The sequence below is a fragment of the Sinocyclocheilus anshuiensis genome, unplaced genomic scaffold (genome assembly GCF_001515605.1).
Source record: "Sinocyclocheilus anshuiensis isolate Anshui unplaced genomic scaffold, SAMN03320099.WGS_v1.1 scaffold436, whole genome shotgun sequence".
Lineage (NCBI taxonomy): Eukaryota > Metazoa > Chordata > Actinopteri > Cypriniformes > Cyprinidae > Sinocyclocheilus > Sinocyclocheilus anshuiensis.
Window position 1 is genome coordinate 1,159,497 of NW_015560618.1, and position 18,716 is coordinate 1,178,212.

At 37.1% G+C, this 18,716-nt stretch overlaps 1 protein-coding gene across 1 annotated transcript in view; it reads right to left on the reverse strand.

Annotated features, from left to right (window-relative positions):
• Window positions 1-428: 428 nt before the first annotated feature.
• LOC107681685 (ubiquitin carboxyl-terminal hydrolase 33-like) overlaps window positions 429-18,716 on the reverse strand; it is a 32,007-nt gene continuing 13,719 nt past the window's right edge. The window contains exons 10-26 of the mRNA XM_016478002.1: window positions 15,589-15,991; window positions 13,329-13,466; window positions 11,847-11,959; window positions 10,620-10,643; window positions 10,100-10,104; window positions 9,942-10,043; window positions 8,785-8,855; window positions 8,541-8,574; window positions 8,411-8,456; window positions 7,643-7,823; window positions 7,137-7,263; window positions 5,213-5,382; window positions 4,685-4,766; window positions 4,489-4,597; window positions 3,594-3,696; window positions 3,343-3,411; window positions 429-1,601 (exon numbers count right to left, since the gene is read on the reverse strand). Of these exons, the coding sequence (XP_016333488.1) occupies window positions 1,444-1,601; window positions 3,343-3,411; window positions 3,594-3,696; window positions 4,489-4,597; window positions 4,685-4,766; window positions 5,213-5,382; window positions 7,137-7,263; window positions 7,643-7,823; window positions 8,411-8,456; window positions 8,541-8,574; window positions 8,785-8,855; window positions 9,942-10,043; window positions 10,100-10,104; window positions 10,620-10,643; window positions 11,847-11,959; window positions 13,329-13,466; window positions 15,589-15,991 (1,935 nt within the window). The 3' untranslated portion in view covers window positions 429-1,443. The remainder of the gene's footprint in view (window positions 1,602-3,342; window positions 3,412-3,593; window positions 3,697-4,488; window positions 4,598-4,684; window positions 4,767-5,212; window positions 5,383-7,136; window positions 7,264-7,642; window positions 7,824-8,410; window positions 8,457-8,540; window positions 8,575-8,784; window positions 8,856-9,941; window positions 10,044-10,099; window positions 10,105-10,619; window positions 10,644-11,846; window positions 11,960-13,328; window positions 13,467-15,588; window positions 15,992-18,716) is intronic.

Consider the following 18,716-nt stretch of genomic DNA (forward strand, 5'->3'; position numbering starts at 1 on the left):
TGAAACTAATATTTTCAGAACAATATTTTGACATGTTCATAATATACATTTTTTACAGTATAAATGTTTTATACAAAATAATGATATAAATGGATTTTAAGTTTTAGGATGGGAGTCCCTTGCACAAGGATTTTTACTGTTTTTGCAGAAAAGAAAATCATAAGATTAACTGAAATACAAAAAAAAAAAAAAATGTCTGGACGTTTTACGGTAACGAGAACTTGGGTGGAAATGTGCTTAATTTTCCTCTCAAAATGTCCTAAACAAGCTTCCTCTTCTATTTTCAAATTGAAAATGTATTATTTTGAATTGATTTTGGGGTGAAATGCTACCTGGACGTGTTTTTGTGAAATGTATCCATTTACAGAGCAATTTAACAAATATTAATTTCTTGAATTTCAGAAGAATGATGACAGATATCGACAGCATAAGTTTCCGATTTAATAGTAGCCACTCAGATACAGCTTTCGTCTCTGGACAATTAATATTGAAAAACGACATCACATCCTTCTATACATTAAATAATGCCTTGAATGTACACATGTGAGGCAGCAGGATTTAATTGATCGGATTTTTTTCTTTCACATAGCATTTTTAAACAAGACAGCCAACGATGTGTTCAAATGTGCACCTTATTGTTTGCATCTCCATGCAACTCAGTGGCACAGCTATGCAACACAAATAAAAATGAGGAATTGATTTTCTTGCCAGCATAATGTGCCACATCATTCTTATTAGCGGTGCATTCTGCTTCGATTTAGCTCGTCGAATCATTTTCGAACAAAGGAAACGTCCATGAATGCCAGAATAATCATACCCCTCTGGAATAAATAACATTAGTGCATGTGTTCTTTAAGTACTAGTACATTCAAATACATATCGAACATCAGAGCTGAAGCATGCACGCTTTTGAATCTACAGTACAGTGCAAAACAAAAATGTTCTTTCCTGAGACTACGTAGCATTTAGTATCCCTTCATACCCAAAACATGAAGTTTTCATCCACTAAGACAACATATTATTTTGTGTTCTTAATCGAGGCAGTGCCTCAAAAATATCTACAGATGCAGTGGAATTCATTTTCGGTGTACACAAATCATGGGCCATTTGGTTTGGGCGAAGCAAAATCTGTCATGAACGCAGCTGCACATAGAAATCAAATGCATTAATGGACCGTGAAACTGTGCCTTAAGTCTAATTGGCTTCTAGTGTCAAGAGGAAATGGATATGCACGATATATACAAATATAAAGCACACTGGAGGACGTTTAATCCATCCATCTGCTATAAAGAACAGTCATAAAGGGTATGGAGAGTGTGGCAGAAGTGTGTATGCTGAGGTGAAGCTGTAAGGTCCTTTGCTCGAATGTTTGAAAACAAGAGTGAAGTGCAAAATAATAAGTGTTTCTCGGTCCCCTTGCGTTCCAGCAGCATCGCAGCACAACTACACTGAGCGCGTCTCCACTTCGATCTTCTCCTCTGCCTGGGAAGTTTCGGCCTCCTGATGGCTGACACTGGGCCGCACGGTCACCACCGGCCCTCCTCCGTGAATGGAATGGAGGAAGTTCCAGGTCTCTTCAGATATCTGACCTGAATCGGCACCTGTTAAAGCAGAAAAGAAGCAAAACGCATGTTTTTTGAGCAAACGTGTTAATGATAGGTACTTGAAACAAGCAGGTACACTACTGAATTGCAGGGCTGAATAATTAATCTGATTTTAATCGTGATCACGATTTCTGCTTCTATCGATTAATTAAGCATAATCAACTGCGATATTGGCACGCTGGTTAATTCTTTGTTATTTCCTTGTCTCCACAAGCATTTAGATATCAAGAGCTTAAAATCCCAATCACACTTGGATTTTAAAGAGTGTGTAGCCATTGACTTCCATAGTATGGCGAAAAAAAAAAAACACGAAGTCAAAGTGTGTTTTTTTATTTTTATTTTGTCTCCACAAGCATTTAGATATCAAGAGCTTAAAACCCCAATCAGAACTTGGATTTTGAAGAATGTATACCCATTGACTTCCATAGTATGGAAAAAAATACTATGGAAGTCACCCAAAAATGAAAATTCTGTCATTCATTACTCATCCTCATGTCGATCCAAACCTGTAAGACCTTCGTTCATCTTCGGAACACAAATTAAGATATTTTTTATGCAATCCGAGAGCTCTCTGACCCTCCCCATAGACAGCAATGTAATTACCACGATCAAGGTCCAGAAACGTAGTAAGGACATCGTTAAAACAATCCATGTGACATCAGGGGTTCAACCGTAATTTTTCGAAGCTACGAGAATACGTTTTGTGCGCAAATAAAACAAAAATAACGACTTTATTCAAAAATTCGTCTCCTCCGCATCACCCTGGCGCCATTTTGGAAAGTATCACGACGTATGCGCGTGCTTTGATCTGAACGTAAACAACGTATGCTGTTCAGTGTCAGCATCACCATGCGGATACGTTGTTTATGTTCTGATCAAAGTGTAAACAACATAAACAATGTATCCGCGTGGTGCGGCTGACACAGAACAGCATACGTTGTTTACGTTCAGTGGATATTCTCCAAAATGGCACTACAGGGTGACGCGGAGGAGACGAATTGTTGAATAAAGTCGTTATTTTTGTTTTCTTTGCGCACAAAAGTATTCTCGTTGCTTTGAAAACTTACGGTTGAACCGCTGATGTCACATATTTTAACAATGTCCTAGCTACGTTTCTGAGCCTTGATCGTGGTTTGGAACAACTTGAGGGTGAGTAAATTATGACAATTTTCATTTTTAGGTGAACAATCCTTTTAACAGGATTTGGAATTATTTTAATCAATAATAGGAATTGTATGGTTTTAGTTTTTGAGAAGCTTTTCAAGGTTTTGTTACAGAGTATGTTAAAGCATAAACTCAAGATTTGTGTTTATGTGAAAGTGCAATTAATCTGATTAAATCTAAAAAGAAGTTTCTCAAATAAAACAACTGTGATTAATAATTACAATGATAATTTTTGAGCAAAATAATCAATCATTTTAACCATTACTGTGCAGCTATATTTGAAACTTAAAGCTAATATTGACCTGATTTACTTTACTAAAAGGACAGTTCACTCAAAAATGACTTAACCTAATGTTATTCAACTTTAACAATATTTTGAGGAACTTTCAGGTTCAAACAACATTAAACACTATTGTATGTTTCATAGAAGAAAGAAAACCATAGAGGTTTAGTACGACATGATGACAGAATTGGTTATTCAGTTTAGCAAAAAGGGTTACGAATTTTACGGTGACTTTAAAAGAAATGACAAATGTAAAAAAAAAATAAAAAAAATCCTGATCCTAAACATTACCTGGTTTTAATGTGATGTGTCCATTTTTATTTACAGCAATCTTGGAGTTATCAATTGGTCCTGGTGGGTCTGAAAGATACAAGACCATCATCAGAAACACACCAAATACCCCAAACAAAAGAGAAAAGCAAACAAAATCTATAATGAAATTCTTCAAGAACTCCTTAGTCATCAATAACTGCAAAACATAATGCTAATATTCAATTTCAAACTTTCAGAAGTATCAGCAGCAGGGATGAGAAATGACTTACCTATGTCCTTGCCTTTGACAAAGCCTTCCCATTCCCGGAACCACTGCATGCTGATACAGTATATCACCACAGGAGACTCCTCCTCCTGAAACGCCTTATTGAGCTACATGAAGGACAGAAAAGATGGGGAAAGAGAAAAAAAACATGAAGAGATAGATACCATTTCCTGAGTGTTTCTTTATAAAATATCATCCTACTCACTGCAGCCAAACAATAACACCATAAACTGAGACAGAAGCTCTGTTCCAAATCCTAGTGAACTACATTGCCGTCTATGGCTTACATAAGATACTGCTTCCTATAAGGCACAGAGAACACAGAACGCATTGTACTGCACTGCTTTTCTATAATTTTTCTACGTGAACATGCACTAGTCAGAGACCTTTCATCGTTGCACCTGCACCTTGAGTCTTTTATACTGTCTAACACAATGTAAATGTAGTCATTTTATAGTACAAGTAGTGTGAGTGGTGGGTTTACTAGAAACATTTCTGGTTCTGCTCTGCACAAATTAATCAACACCGACATTAATCATTACTTGCAGCCCTAAATGTCTGGTTATCAGCTGGTATCGGAGAGAATTTTAATATAGGCACATAACTACATGAAAGTCTATATTATCAGTCATTTGGCCTTAACTTAAACTAAGCAAAGCATCTCTGGCTGAAATCAAGCACTTTTGTTCTCATGCATTAATAATGAGCACAATTTTGGGGGGAGGGGCAGGGGTCACACTTCTGTTCTCAGTCTAAGAGGGTGTTGGTGGTGGGGGGTGTGAGGTCTGTGCACGCATTAATAGGCCAGATAACAGTGCAGGCGTTAGACCAACCCAAAAAGAACAGACATTTTTCACTCTACATGTCCTCTTAATCTAGGATGTCACTGCGGCTCCTACCCGAACAAACATGTCCAGCTCATTCTTGCGACGTTTTTCCAGCTTCTCGATCTCGTTCTGGCAGGTGTGGCAGACATACAAGTGATTGACAGCGGGGCCGCCTCCATACCTATTAGACAACGAGTCACCAATTAGCATTTCATAAGAAACTGAAGTTCCACTGGAAGTTATGAAAAGAGCAGTTAACAATTTTTACCTGCTATACAGATGGTCCCATACATTTTGGGGAAGCATCATAACAAGATCGTCAACAGACGAGGCTTTATTTGGTGGAATTCCTGTTGGAGAAGAAGAAAAACAAGAGGTTTTAACCAACAGATAATTAGTTTTCCTAGTCTTATGACAAAAAAATGGGCATCTGTCCCCTGAAAGTCAACATGAAACAGCATGCAAGAAGATTTATAAATAATTCATAGGGAACTTCTTATATCTTTGTTCCTCTGTCAGATCTTTTCCTTCAAATTCATTTGACTCAATTCAAACAAATCAGATCAAGGGGACAAAAATGCTTTCTGAAGAGATTCGCATTTATTCGCTGACCTCATACTGCACTTTTTAAGTGAAAAGGAGAGGAAGAGAGTAAAAACAAACATAATCAGTGAAAAGGATGTGGCAGCACTTGACTTTTGTAATGCTGGTAGAATCTGCAATTATATCTGGTGTGGAGTCATATCTGTGGTGTATAAAATACTTGATCCTAGATCTTCATAAGAGTGGTCCTCACCTCCGTGGGCACACAGGAAGTCATGGTTGGAGATGGGTCCTGGCTCAGCGAAGGTTTTGAACTTGTTCAGCCACTGGCGGGAGATGTAGAACTGCAGGAGGCTTGGCTCCATCATGTTGAGCAGACTGGTCACCTTCCGCCTCTCCTTCTTAGTCTCATCGTTATTTTTCCTGTTACACACACACACAAGTGACATCAGCACCATTCAAACTGTCAACACAAACGTTTCACCACAGCACTGAGATTTACAGTCAGACTCAAGGCCGTTTGTCCTGCTCAACATAACCTTGAGCTTTTCTACCTAAAAAACAGCTGCATCTTAGATCATTGTTTGTTCATGACTATACCAGGAAAGACTAGAAAAAGAATCAATAGGCAAACATAATTATGAGAAGTCATATTATTTAATAGATTTAAAACTCTATTTAATAAATAATGCAAAAATAACTAAAAAAAAAAAAACAATAACATTTTAAATTAGGATTATTAAGCCATTAGCCACTTTGCAAGGCCTTATTCCATTCCATTTTAACGGGTTGCATAGGCCAGGGATTTTTAATCTTTTAGATGCCACGCTTCCCCAAATTTGAAGATCATCATGCGAGGGACCCCATCCTAAAATTCAGAAGCCATCTGTGTAGTTTCTAGCGTAAAGACCCAATTTTTTTTTACATTTATTTAGTCATTTAGCAGACGCTTTTATCCAAAGCGACTTACAAATGAGGACAATAAAATATATATACACACACACACATACACATACATACATATACACACACATATATACATATACACACACACGCACACACACATATATACATATACACACACACACACATATACATATATATATATATTATACACGCACACACACATATATACACACATACATACAAAGAAAAACAAGTAGATAGAATATAAAAAATAGAAAGCTAGTGTTTGTTTGTTTTTTGTTTTTTTAAATAAAAAAAAAAATAAAAGATAAATATAGATAAAGTAGAATTAAAATATAATAGAAAGTGCTAGAGTTAGAGGGTCAAATAAAGGGGGAACAGAAGTGTTTTTAGTCGTTTCTTGACGATGGTTAAGGACTCAGTTGCTCGGATTGAGTTGGGCAGGTCATTCCACCAGGAGGGAACAGTTAATGAAAAAGTCAGTGAAAGTGATTTTGTGCCTCTTTGAGATGGCACAATAATACGCCGTTCACTTGCAGAACGCAAGCTTCTAGAGGGCACATAACTCTGAAGCAATGAATTTAGGTAAATGGGTGCAGAGCCAGTGGTGGTTTTGTAGGCAACCATTAATGCCTTGAATTTAATGCGAGCAGCTACTGGTAGCCAGTGCAAATTGATGAACAGAGGTGTGACATGCGTTCTTTTCAGTTCATTAAAGATTAATCTTGCAGCGGCATTTTGGATTAATTGTAGAGGTTTGATAGAAGTGGCTGGAAGACCCGCCAAGAGAGTAATTATACTATAAAATTATAAATGCAACAAAATATTTAGTTTCTATCAAGTTACATTATTACATTCCTTTTCTACTCAGTATAGTACTGTATTGTTAGATGTATTTATTTTATTAATCATTAATTTACTTATTTTAATTCAAAATTGTATCTATTTATTTAAATCAATCAATTTATTTATTTATAATTTAATTTCAAAGAAAATAAAATCAAGACCAAAACATTTTGAATATAAGAGGGTTAGGACAACATCTTTTTTTTTAAAAGAGGATACACACACATGCATATATACATACAAACGCAATTGAGATATTACCAAAATTTACTGTTATTTATTATATAATATATATTCATGTTATAATATAATTTTATAGATTATGTTTGAAAGGTTATATGAGGGATGTTAGTAGAATTAGGGTTAGGAGCAATAAATAAATCTTGGTTTGTAAATGGTCTTACTTGTAAAAGAGCACATATGCCTCAGCGTTTTGAACACAGGACTCAGACACCTCAGTAACGCTCTGGTCATCAAACTCGTACCACAGCTGGTTCAGTTCGTTCCGACAATAGGCAATATAGTGGCCACCTTAAAGCAAAAATCGCATTAAAAATATCTCACACACTGAGCTGTGGTGCTCATGTATGCAATGTGTGTTCGAATCAGAATTGATCATTTCATGTTCCCACTCCCCTATTATTGAATTAAAGGGGTCATATGATGGTTTTTTAAAGATCATTATTTTGTGTATTCAACTTTCACTACCTGAAACCACGTACACATCTCTTATAGTAATGTAAAATAAATCACAATAATTTATTACATTTATTTCTAAATTTTATTTTATTTTTTTCAAAAAATATATAAACAATACTAATTTATATTACTTAGTGCAACTGCTGTAAATGATACATGAATTTATAAGAAGAAAACATTTATGACCATCTCCCTGGCCTAAAAGACTTACTGCTGGCAGTGCCGTGGTGACAGATGACTGACAGCAGGTCATAGGTGGTGGTCTGGGCGGAGCAGTCCTTGGCCAGGAAGGGCTGCATTTCGAGGCCTTCCAAAGGGAAGGACACATGAGTGCTGATTTTGGTGGAGAACATAAGTTCATGTCTGAAGCGCTTGAGATGAATGCACAGAATCTGTTGGGGAGACAGGATTTCAACAAAGCAGAAAATCACATTTTGCTGACAATTTCCAACAAGAAAAACCTGCCACGTCTGTTCATATAAAAATATAACTACTTGGGCAATTTGTACAGCATGACTGAGTGGTACTACCAGTTGAGGTTTTTTATCATGGTGGCCCAGTAAAATACTTTGGCCATTCTACAGACGTACTGAAGAATCAGCAGATCTAACGACTCCCATAAGATGGCTGCTCTTGCCATTACAGGTCCCTGAGCATATTTACCAGATGGCAGCCAATATTATATTTTGAAGGCATTCTTAGTCTCTCTCCAAACATAAATCCACTGGATGTAGGAAACAGATGACTCACCAGACTTTATTACCCATTATATTACTATTATTGCTCAAAGGCCCAGGTTTTGTGTTCCTTTCAGACAGACTAGGTACAAGGCCAAGACATTGTGGACTTTATTTGTGGTGTTTTTATTATTTTGTGTACTTCCTATGTAAATCTGATGTCTTTTCAAACACTGACAAACAAATAATAATGTGGTGCCTAACCCTGTATAATAACCACAATAGGTCATCTGTGTACCTACCTCTGGCAAACTCTGAACTTTGCAGAATTTGACCCCATTCCGTAACCTGAAACAACCAAAGAATCAACATTAACACTTTCATTTCTGCATCCATCATCTTCAATAAGTTCTCCAACAAGTTCATACTCACTTCTTGCATTTTTCACAGCTGTACATGTTGTCTCCTGAAAAAAACAACAACAACCAGTAAGAATTACACCACTGATATGGTAAATATTAACACCAAATGTCATGAAGATATCCATATTCATCATCTTTTTCTAGATCTGAGACTCTAAACAGCACAATCACCTATTCAATAGGTCCTATTGATTAATTTGGGTTTAAAGCAAAATTTCAGCTTTGAGAGAGGGGAAGAAAAAAAAAAGTCAAACCTTTTAGTTCATCCCTTGCAAAAAAGGCAGCCAGACAGTCCTGCAGCGTGACCACAGGCCCCCAGAACCAACTAAAAATCAATGAGCAGAAATAAACAGTGAGGGTCAATCATTCAAAAGAAACATGTTAAGTCGGTTTTCTTGGGATACAATGTTATATACATGCTTAAATACTTGCAATTGACTTTATATTTTATGGACATAATGACTCAGGGCAGCACTTAATATACCCTTATGCACCTAATTGTATTGAATGTGCATTTGTAGTGCACTTCAAATCCTAAAAGTATCCATAAAAAAAAACTGTAACTGCAGTAATATAATATAAATTAATTAATAATAAAATAAATACCCTCTTAAGAGTACAATTTTTATGACTGGTTCTTAACAGACTTAAGTACACTTTCATAATGCACTTTTTAGTAATGTCAAATTACGGTAACACTTTATTTTAAGGTGTCCTTGTTACACATATTACATGTACTTACTATAATAATAACAATTAATTATGTATAATTACATGCAAGTAACCCTAAGCCAAACCCTAAACATATAGTAAGTATATGTAGTTAATTAATATTACTCAGTACTTAAATGTATTACACTGTAACAAAATAAAGTGTAACCCAAATTACTATAAATTAAACGTTTTACTTAAGTACATTTTATTAACCTTGTCATGCTTTAAAGCAATACATACTAACATACTAAAGCACATGTAAAGTATTTGCTTATAATTTTAATTGTAGTGTGTTGTTTAACATTATAATGAAAGTTAATATAATGTATATAATATTTTAAATATTAAAAATATGTACTTACAAATAAATTAACATACAAGTTCAAATAGAATTGATTTAAATATAGTTTAGTTGACCATAGATGCTTATCAATACATTCAATATAGATTAACCGTATTTCAAGTGTAATAGAATAAATTATGAAATTACATCGAAAGAAGTACTCAAATCCTACTGAAGTGGGTCAAAAACACATTCTTAAATTCAACTAACTGCATTTAATCTTAATGTAAACTATAATACATTTTCATTTACTTCACTTATTATTTCCATAATAAGAACTCTTTTTAAAAGTATGCTTCAGTGTACTTTTTCACAAGGGTACAGTCTCACAAAAAAGAAATGTCAGCATAACACCTCTTGATATATTCCATGACGAAAGCAACCCAGCCTTGAGGGGCGTAGGCTTCTCCACACGAACCAGCCTTGACTAGAGCCGTCTGGTGGGAGGAACGAAACCTGAGAAAGGAAGGACAAGTAACAGAGGAGCATAATTTAAAATGCTAATCTGTAACTGCAACTACTGTCAGAAACAATAACAAAGCCATTAAAACAACTGCAAAATAGCTCAAATGTCCATTTTCTTCTATTATAGCTGATAATTTTTCGGTAATACTTTATTTTAAGGTGTCCTTGTTACACGTTACATATACTTACTATTATAATAACAATTTATTATGCATAATTACATGCAAGCAACCTTAAGCCAAACCCTAATCATATAGTGAGTACATGTATTACTCAGAATTTAAATGTATAATTACACTGTAACTAGGACACCTTAAAATAAAGTGTAACCAATTTTTCATATGCAAACAATGTTGATATTTATAACAAAATGACTTATGTTCGTGAATGAACTACATAAGTGGACAATGACAATGAAGTGAATACTAAAAATGTGATTATTTTTTCACACGATTATCAAATCATTTTGCACATGATCATTAAACATTATATAAAATATATAAGATACACTTGTGTTCAACTCTATAAGTGTTTTTAAAGGTTTTTTAAAAAGTCTCTTATGCTCACCAAGACTGCATTTACCCATTTGATCTAAAACACAGTAAAAACAGTAATATTGTGAAATATTTGTACAATTTAAAAACTGCTTTCTATTTTTATACATTTTAAAGCATAATTTATTCCTGTAATTAATCTTCAGCATTCAGTGTCCAGTTTTCAGTGTCACATGATCCTTCAGAAATCATTTTAAAGGGGTCATATGATGCAATTTCAAATTGTCCTTTCTCTTTGGAGTGTTACAAGCTGTTCGTGAATAGATAAGATCCCTAAAGTTGCAAAGACTAAAGTCTCAAACCCAAAGAGATATTCTTTATAAAAGTTAAGACTGGTCCACGCCCCACTAAAACACCTCGTTCTAACACGCCCCCACATGTCTACGTCACAATGTGGGAAGATTTGCATAATGCCGCTCAAATGTTCACGCAAAGAAAGAAGGCATAACTTTTATTCTCACTGTAGTATTGTTGCTGCCGCCATGTCATGAAGACGCTGTGTGTTTTGTTGTGAAAGCGATATCCGCTTCGTCATGCCTAGAGCTGATCCGTGCTGGGCGCTGAGAAAATACATTAACTTCGCGCTGTGGATCGCCGGATCAGCTTTCACTGTGGATGAAGCGGAGTACAGCACGGGGTCGTCACATGTGGTTGCCGAAAGCCCGCCGGCCGCTCCTTCGTCGAATCCGCCGGCCGTGCCGTTCTCTAGCCCGCTGGCCATTCCTCACTCTAGCCCGCCAGCCGCTCCTTCGTCGAATCTGCCGGCCGTTCCTCACTCTAGCCCGCCGTGTGTGACGCTGTGTGTTTCGTTGTGAAAGCTAAACTACTTTGTTTGGCCTTCCAAAAGAGGACGCGACTAGAAATCAGTGGTTAAGTTGCATTTACAACACTGTTCCAGAACAATTCAACCCAAATATTCAGATGTGTGCAGCACATTTTATAGAGGACTGTTTCCTGATCCTGGTAGAGTAGACTACAATGTCGGCTGTTCTGACTCACAGACTGTAACACAGACGTTTTTTATATTAAAGAGTTTGCCACTGACGATTCAAACGCGAGTTTTGAGTAGTGTAGAGTAAAATACACAAAATAAATGTTCTTTTAACAACATCATATGACCCCTTTAAAATTAAGTACCTTTCTCTGCCAACTGAAGAATCAAATGCTTGTTTTCTCTTTGTTTATTTAAAGTGAGGTTATTTGGGGGCATTGTAGGTTGAAAAACACACTGATTACTCACCCTGTCACAGGTCAGGCACTGAACTGAGCTGACAATGGTGCCGTCGAACACTTCAGAGATGATGCTGCGATATTTCCTCTGCCGCTTGCTCTTTGGTGGGATGAACGAGGGTACTGTCAACATTACACATCACAACCATTTAGAATCAATGTCAAATCTGTTACAGTTCAGGTGATGCTCACAACTATTACATTAAGGGGTCATGACATGAGAAACCATATTTCCCTTGATCTTTTGATACAGAAGAGGTCTTTGTATGCTTAATACATCCTGCAAGTTTCATAACTTAAAATGTCCTCATCATTAATAAAAAAACCATAAACCTCAGAAACCCTAATAACCTTCAGAAAACAGCTCATTTTGGATTCATAGGGACAAAAGGTGACATCAGATAGGCACAGTCGTTTGCATAAACACCACCTTCAGAGCAACACAGCGACATAAGCCCCGCCCACTGGCATTCAGCTGCCAACGGCTGACACTTGGATCATGATGAATGCGACACGTTGCGTCAAAAGCATACAGAAATTACAATCACTGCAGCTATCTTGTCTACACTGGATACAGTATACAGATGCATGTTCACTTTCTGACACAGTCCCCGCACTTGAGTCTGTCCTCTGTCGTCAGGACAAATGGAGTGAAAGAACATTCGCTTTTGTTTGGTTTAAACAGCTCATTCGCGTCCTTGTATAGATATCAACTTTATTAACATTATAAGTAAACCTCAAGGAACATATTAAAATAATGAAAAAAATATATATATATCTGTGTCATGACCCCTATTAATACTAGTGATGCAGCAAAAGTTTGGCAACCAATAATAGTTGACCGAAACAGTAACGTTTAAATAACTGTTTCTCGGATGCCACGTTTTGACTGTCAGAGTTTATTTTGTGTACATAAATTGGATACTACAACAGGTAAACATGTCAGCTGTGTGGATGCTAGAACTGGATTAACACTATAGATTTCTCGCTTTTAATCAATACTGCTATGGATTCTTAAATCTAAAGATCAATCTTTTAGTCTATGCTGTTTTCCGTTGATGCACGAACTTCACTAAACATTATTGGAGGTACAGCTGCCATCCAAGAATCACAATGAGCTTTGTGTTTTGTTAACTTTAATATGAAACAAAGTCTCAGCTTTCAAATTATCTCAATTTAATCACAAAATACAAACAATAAATGTGGTTCTGATGCTCTTTAACATGGCATGACAGATCACTGTAGCCTCAATTCAAGCAGCACATGAATCTCTTTCTCATTAGTAGTTACACCATGAAATAAACCTGAATGAACATCAGGAGTTGAAAGACCACTAAATAACATTTATTTTTTGGTTTTGGTTTTCAGCAAAGTACATCCTTAAATTTTGGTTTCGGTCCAAAATTTTCATTTCAGTGCATCACTAATGAATACATTTAATTAAACTAACTCCTAAACTGTCCCGCAGTGCTTCCTACTCAAATTCTGGTACCTTTCTTGTGAGTAGAGCTCAGGTTTGGCCACATTGAGGATTTGGGGGGACTGCTGGACAGTCTAGATGTGACACCCTCATTTCCATTGGGACTGTGTGGTCTGATGGTACTGCTGACCTGGATTTCAGAGTTTGAGTCTGAACAAGGTGGAAACAAGCAAGTCAGTCAATAAAAGCAAGCAAAATGACCACTGGCCACAATGTATTTCAACTACTTCAAAAATCTGGCCAAAATGAAGGTATTTTGTAGTTCATTTCAGTGGTTTGAAAAAGCTTGCAATTGCAAATGGGTAAAAACACGAAAACATTGGAATGCAGAATTACAGAGCTGATGCAAACATAACCATATCCATTAGGGGTGCTTCGATCAGGATTTTTGAGGCCGATCACCGAAAACAGCATCTGCCGATACGATCACCGATACTGATCTTTTTAAGCCTTCTTTTTATAATGTAGAATTATTTATAGTGATACTCCAATCAGGATTTTTAGACATTTATTCAGGGCCTGAATTTCATTTTTGAAAATGGGAGGAATTGCCCTCTTACGTGACTCTTGTGAGGGGAAACTTTTAATTTGATTTAATTTATCTCACCTAAATTTTTGATCATGCAATTTTTCTTTTTACAATCGTGCAATTGTTGCGCAATAGCTTATACACAGCTCAAGCCTGATTTCGTGAGCTGTATGTGAGGTTCACACATACTCCGTTTGCAGTGCGTATGAAGTCCATGTGTGGTACGGTACGTAAGTGGTGCAGAAGCAGCAGGTGCTCACTGTGCACAGTGTCTGCAACTGATCCGTGGCTGTTTACACCAAACACAACATTTATCCATTATTTTGATTTGAAATCCAAACATTGTTACTGAAAATGCTTTTTCAGCATTGTGATTCTTTTTTTTTTTTACACAGTACAGTAATACAATCTTTCACAGACTAGCCCATTGTGTTTAAACGCAATAAATATAAGCAACACATTCAATGCTTTTTACTTTTGCATTTACTTCTACATTTACATATTAAGTTGCTCAAGCAAGTGGCAAAACATTTAAACTACTTTTCTTATGTTATATCACAGACAATCTAAATTAAAACTTACCATTGACAGAAACAGTCAGCTCTACTGCCTTTTCTTTTGCATTTAAATCTTTATTACAAGCAATCCTGCGGTTCATTCAGAACTTTGTTTTCCAACCTCCACGAGTGCCATCTATTATTGCCTTGTTTATCTAAAAGCGCTCTTTAAAAAGCCATATGTGTTGACTGTGAAACACAGCTGACTTTAATTATACGCATGTATGGTGTAATTACTAAATTTTCGTGTCAATCCATGTTCTTATTTACCGTAAACAATGCGCTGTCACTTTACTTCAGCACGTGCACCACAGGAAACTCGGTGTGGAAACAATCTCTGCACTGCTGCAGACACACCACTCATAGAACACACTGCCGGACCACAACCGTGTGCAGTGTGAACGCTTTAATCCGTTAACATGAGCGCAGAAAAATACGCACCGTGTACGCGCTGCAAACGAAGTATGTGTGAACCTGGCGTTATGTGTGTGCACTTCCGAGTGTGCATGAGCACAGTCTCCAGGAGAGCACGCGATTGCTGAATGGTTAAACACTGGCAAGAATTAAAAAAAAATGCAATTTGTACTTTAGTGACGATGCAACACTGCCTCGATTGTGCAAGTGACAATTCCTGTGTCAACTGTGCAGCTCACTTATAGTGCAGACGCGATGTTATTTGAAGCCATTTGCACATTTTGAGAGAGAAAGAGAGAGTGTGCGGTGATTCACTCACGCTGTTTGTGAATTTATGTCTCAGAGAGTTTTCAAATTACTTTATAAGTTATTTAATGAAGAAATATGAATTGTACCTCACCTTCAGCATTATAATTATTTCAGCCGCGCCGGACATAGACTGAGACGGTGCCGCTGCATGTCATGCCAAACCTCTTACAGCAGGCGCGTCATCAGCTTGAGATCGGTTTATGAGATCAGCCTTTATAGAGACCGCTGATCAAACATCCCAAAGCGATTATCGGCCGATAGTAGTAGTGATAGTTTGGTAGCTTATCAATCGGAGCACCCCTAATACCCATGAGATCAAATGATTTCAGAATATTCAGTCCACACGGTATACTTTTTACAAAGGAAAAAAAAAAACTTCAACATGAGTTTATTGGAGCCTGTAAGGCTGTTCGTTTACATGTTGGTGTAAAAAACTGCATAGAAGTAACAGCCTTGCATTTACCAGAATTTCGGCCCTGGCATTTAATGGCTCCTTGGCTGCTGATTATTGGCCTCGACTCATTGGTCGTGTCCACGTCTTTATCCAGGTCGCCATGGGAACCGGCACGGTACAGGTTGTTGATGAGATTCTTCTCTTTCTGCCAGTCTCGGTTGTTTTGGTTCTGCTCTGAAATCAGCATCTCAGCTTCATTGATGTCTTCTGGGACTCTGGGGCCTTCTCTATCAGCACGATCGCTGCTGCCGCAAGACTCGCAGGACTGGAAGTCATCTGATTGGCTGTGGTTGTCCTCATCGGGACTGTCATCCATGGCCACAGCCTGGTTTGGGTCCTCGGGGTCAGGAATGGGCTCCTTGAGCTCCTCGTGGAGTTGGTCCATCAGACAACGCAGGAACTCCTGGGAGTCCTTAGGACAGAGACAGATTTTGATAGCTTATTGCAAAATAAGCACAAACTAGTGCTTACTAGTGTAAACTAATAAACTCAACAAGGACCAAAACTATAACTATAAAGTTTTATTAATTACTCTAACTCTAAAAATGGGGAAGTTCAGACCACAGCTATAGTGAGAAAAAAAAAGAAGAAAAAAAACGGAGAAACATAGTTGGAATCACTTTCAGAATGACTTTTTTTTCCAGCTAATGAACGATAAAAAGATTGATAGCCAATCAGAATCCACCTGACTTTAAAGAGCTTTAGCAATTAAAGCGGCATACAAATGTTACAGGTATTATTAGTTATCTTTTTAGTATCATTCCTGGTGTGAACGTGCTTTAAAGTTACACTTTATAGGTAATGTTTACATTGCACTGGTCAATATTGCAGTATCTTGGACTCACACTGCCACCTAGTGGTGTGGATGTAACGTCACAAAATATCAAATATTTCTAGCTCCTGGAACACCTTATTTTATGATGCCCCACAAATGACATAGATATAGTGGCCACGAATTAAGAATACATTCCCATGATTTATTTATTTGTGTTTTCATTTTATTAATGTGTTCCCTTGTTTTATTTCAGAACTACAATTTATTTAAAATTATGGAAAAAATATTAAGTTTTGGGAACAAATTCTTAATTTACGGCCACAATATCTTGTTCCTGTCATGTGCAGGTCTCTGTATTATTAACAGTGTTGGGCAAGTTACTCTGAAAATGTAATTAAATTACTGATTACTGATTACTCCTTTTAAAAGTAATCACGTTACTGTTCTGATTACTTTATTTCAAAAGTAATTAGTAATTAGTTACATTACTAGTTGCGTTAATTTTTTCCTCCATGAAATTCATGAAATCCCAGCATACACACTCCCAATAAATATTTGTTATTAAAGCATCAACATTCACAGAACACTGTTCGCTGCAAACAGGTGTTATAGCCTAAATAGAAACTATGCATACGCTTGCACCTGTTAATCGTTTACAGGTGCATCTCAATAAATTAGAATGTGGTGGAAAAGTTCATTTATTTCAGTAATTCAACTCAAATTGTGAAACTCGTGTATTAAATAAATTCAGTATTTCCTTATCACTTCTCGCGTGTGTTTTGTTGTGAAACGTAGTTTGCGGACCAGACAGAGCTGTCGGCGATTCTTCCTATTGTGAAGTCATGCAGTGTGAAACCCCCTGCCGCCGATCCATCGTGCAATGTGAACACAGCAGCAACTGAATGCTACCCCAGATAGTCACGCAGTGTGAAAACAACGGCGATCCGACGAGTTTGAAAATCGTGCAGCGTGAACTCGGCATAAGTGATGCGTTACTGCCCAACACTGATTATTAACAATTGACCATAAATTATTCTGTAAATGTAGCTTTCCAATAATAGGGGGTTTCCAAGATTAAAGTACTGATATATCGGCCAGTAAACGATGACAGTATTTTCATTTTTCAGGTAAACTTCCCCTTTAATTACATTTGTCTTGTTGACTTGTCCATTAAACTTGGTGGTCAGATTCTGGCATGTGCACTGACAATCACACACTCTTTGACCAAATGTTTCCAGGCATTATCAAAAGAATGCAACACGCATGGAGGCTCACGTTGTATACCGCAGATTAGCCAGGGACCCACAGGGACCCCATCGCCATAGGAACAGCTGAAGCTTATGAGAACATTAGTCATTACTGGCTCATCCACATGGCAACTGGCATTCTAACATCCTGGTATTAAGAATCCTGGTAGGCAAACAAGTTTCCAACAACAGGACACATGAGACCAGAAGGCCATCGCTGTATTATGTCAATGCAGTACAAGGACAAAAGGTTTCCTGGCTGTATTCAATTGGTGGTATTAATGCCCATTTCCCTTTATACTTTGTAGAGGGAATGACTTTAAAACAAGGCATTCATTGACTTTGACTGAATGTCCCCCCCAGTCTATCTGGGCTTCATGAAAGTGAGCCTGAAAATGAGATTAATGTTTCCTACAGTCTCTGAACAGCCTATGATGGCCCATTCATGTCAATGCTAATTCTCCAACCGTCCTTCCTCTCCAGCCAGGCATGACAATGGATGTTTTCCAGTGGTCATGAAAGTGAGCCTGAAAATGAAATTAATGTTTCCTACAGTCTCTGAACAGCCTATGATGGCCCATTCATGTCAACGCTAATTCTCCAACCGTCCTTCCTCTCCAGCCAGGCATGACAATGGATGTTTTCCAGTGGTTGGAGGTGATCAAACATCTAGAGAAACTCTGAATCAGATTGTGCCCCATATAAGAGAATAGAATCTCTCATCATCAAGAATAAAAATGGGTCTTCTTAAATGCAGCTAGAGGACAAAGTATGACAAGAGGAAGGGTGAAAAGGATAAATAGCGAAGTGAGAATGAGGCTCTCTCAAATGAAATTCCCACAGCAAGCAGGATCATTTGAGTTTGACCTCATCTGCCACTGGGTGAACTGAACAGTCCCGCCTCAAACTCACACCATTGGTAAACTATGTTGGGCTGGTCAGGATGAGCCTATACAAAAAATTATTTTAATAAGAATTCTAGGGCCCTATGAAATCAGTTATATTTTTCCCAAATTTTGTGTGTTATGTTTTATTTATTCTGTATACCAGTGTAAGAGTTTCATTAAATCAGAATCATCAAAATGCATGTTTAATCAACTAAATTCATAAAAATT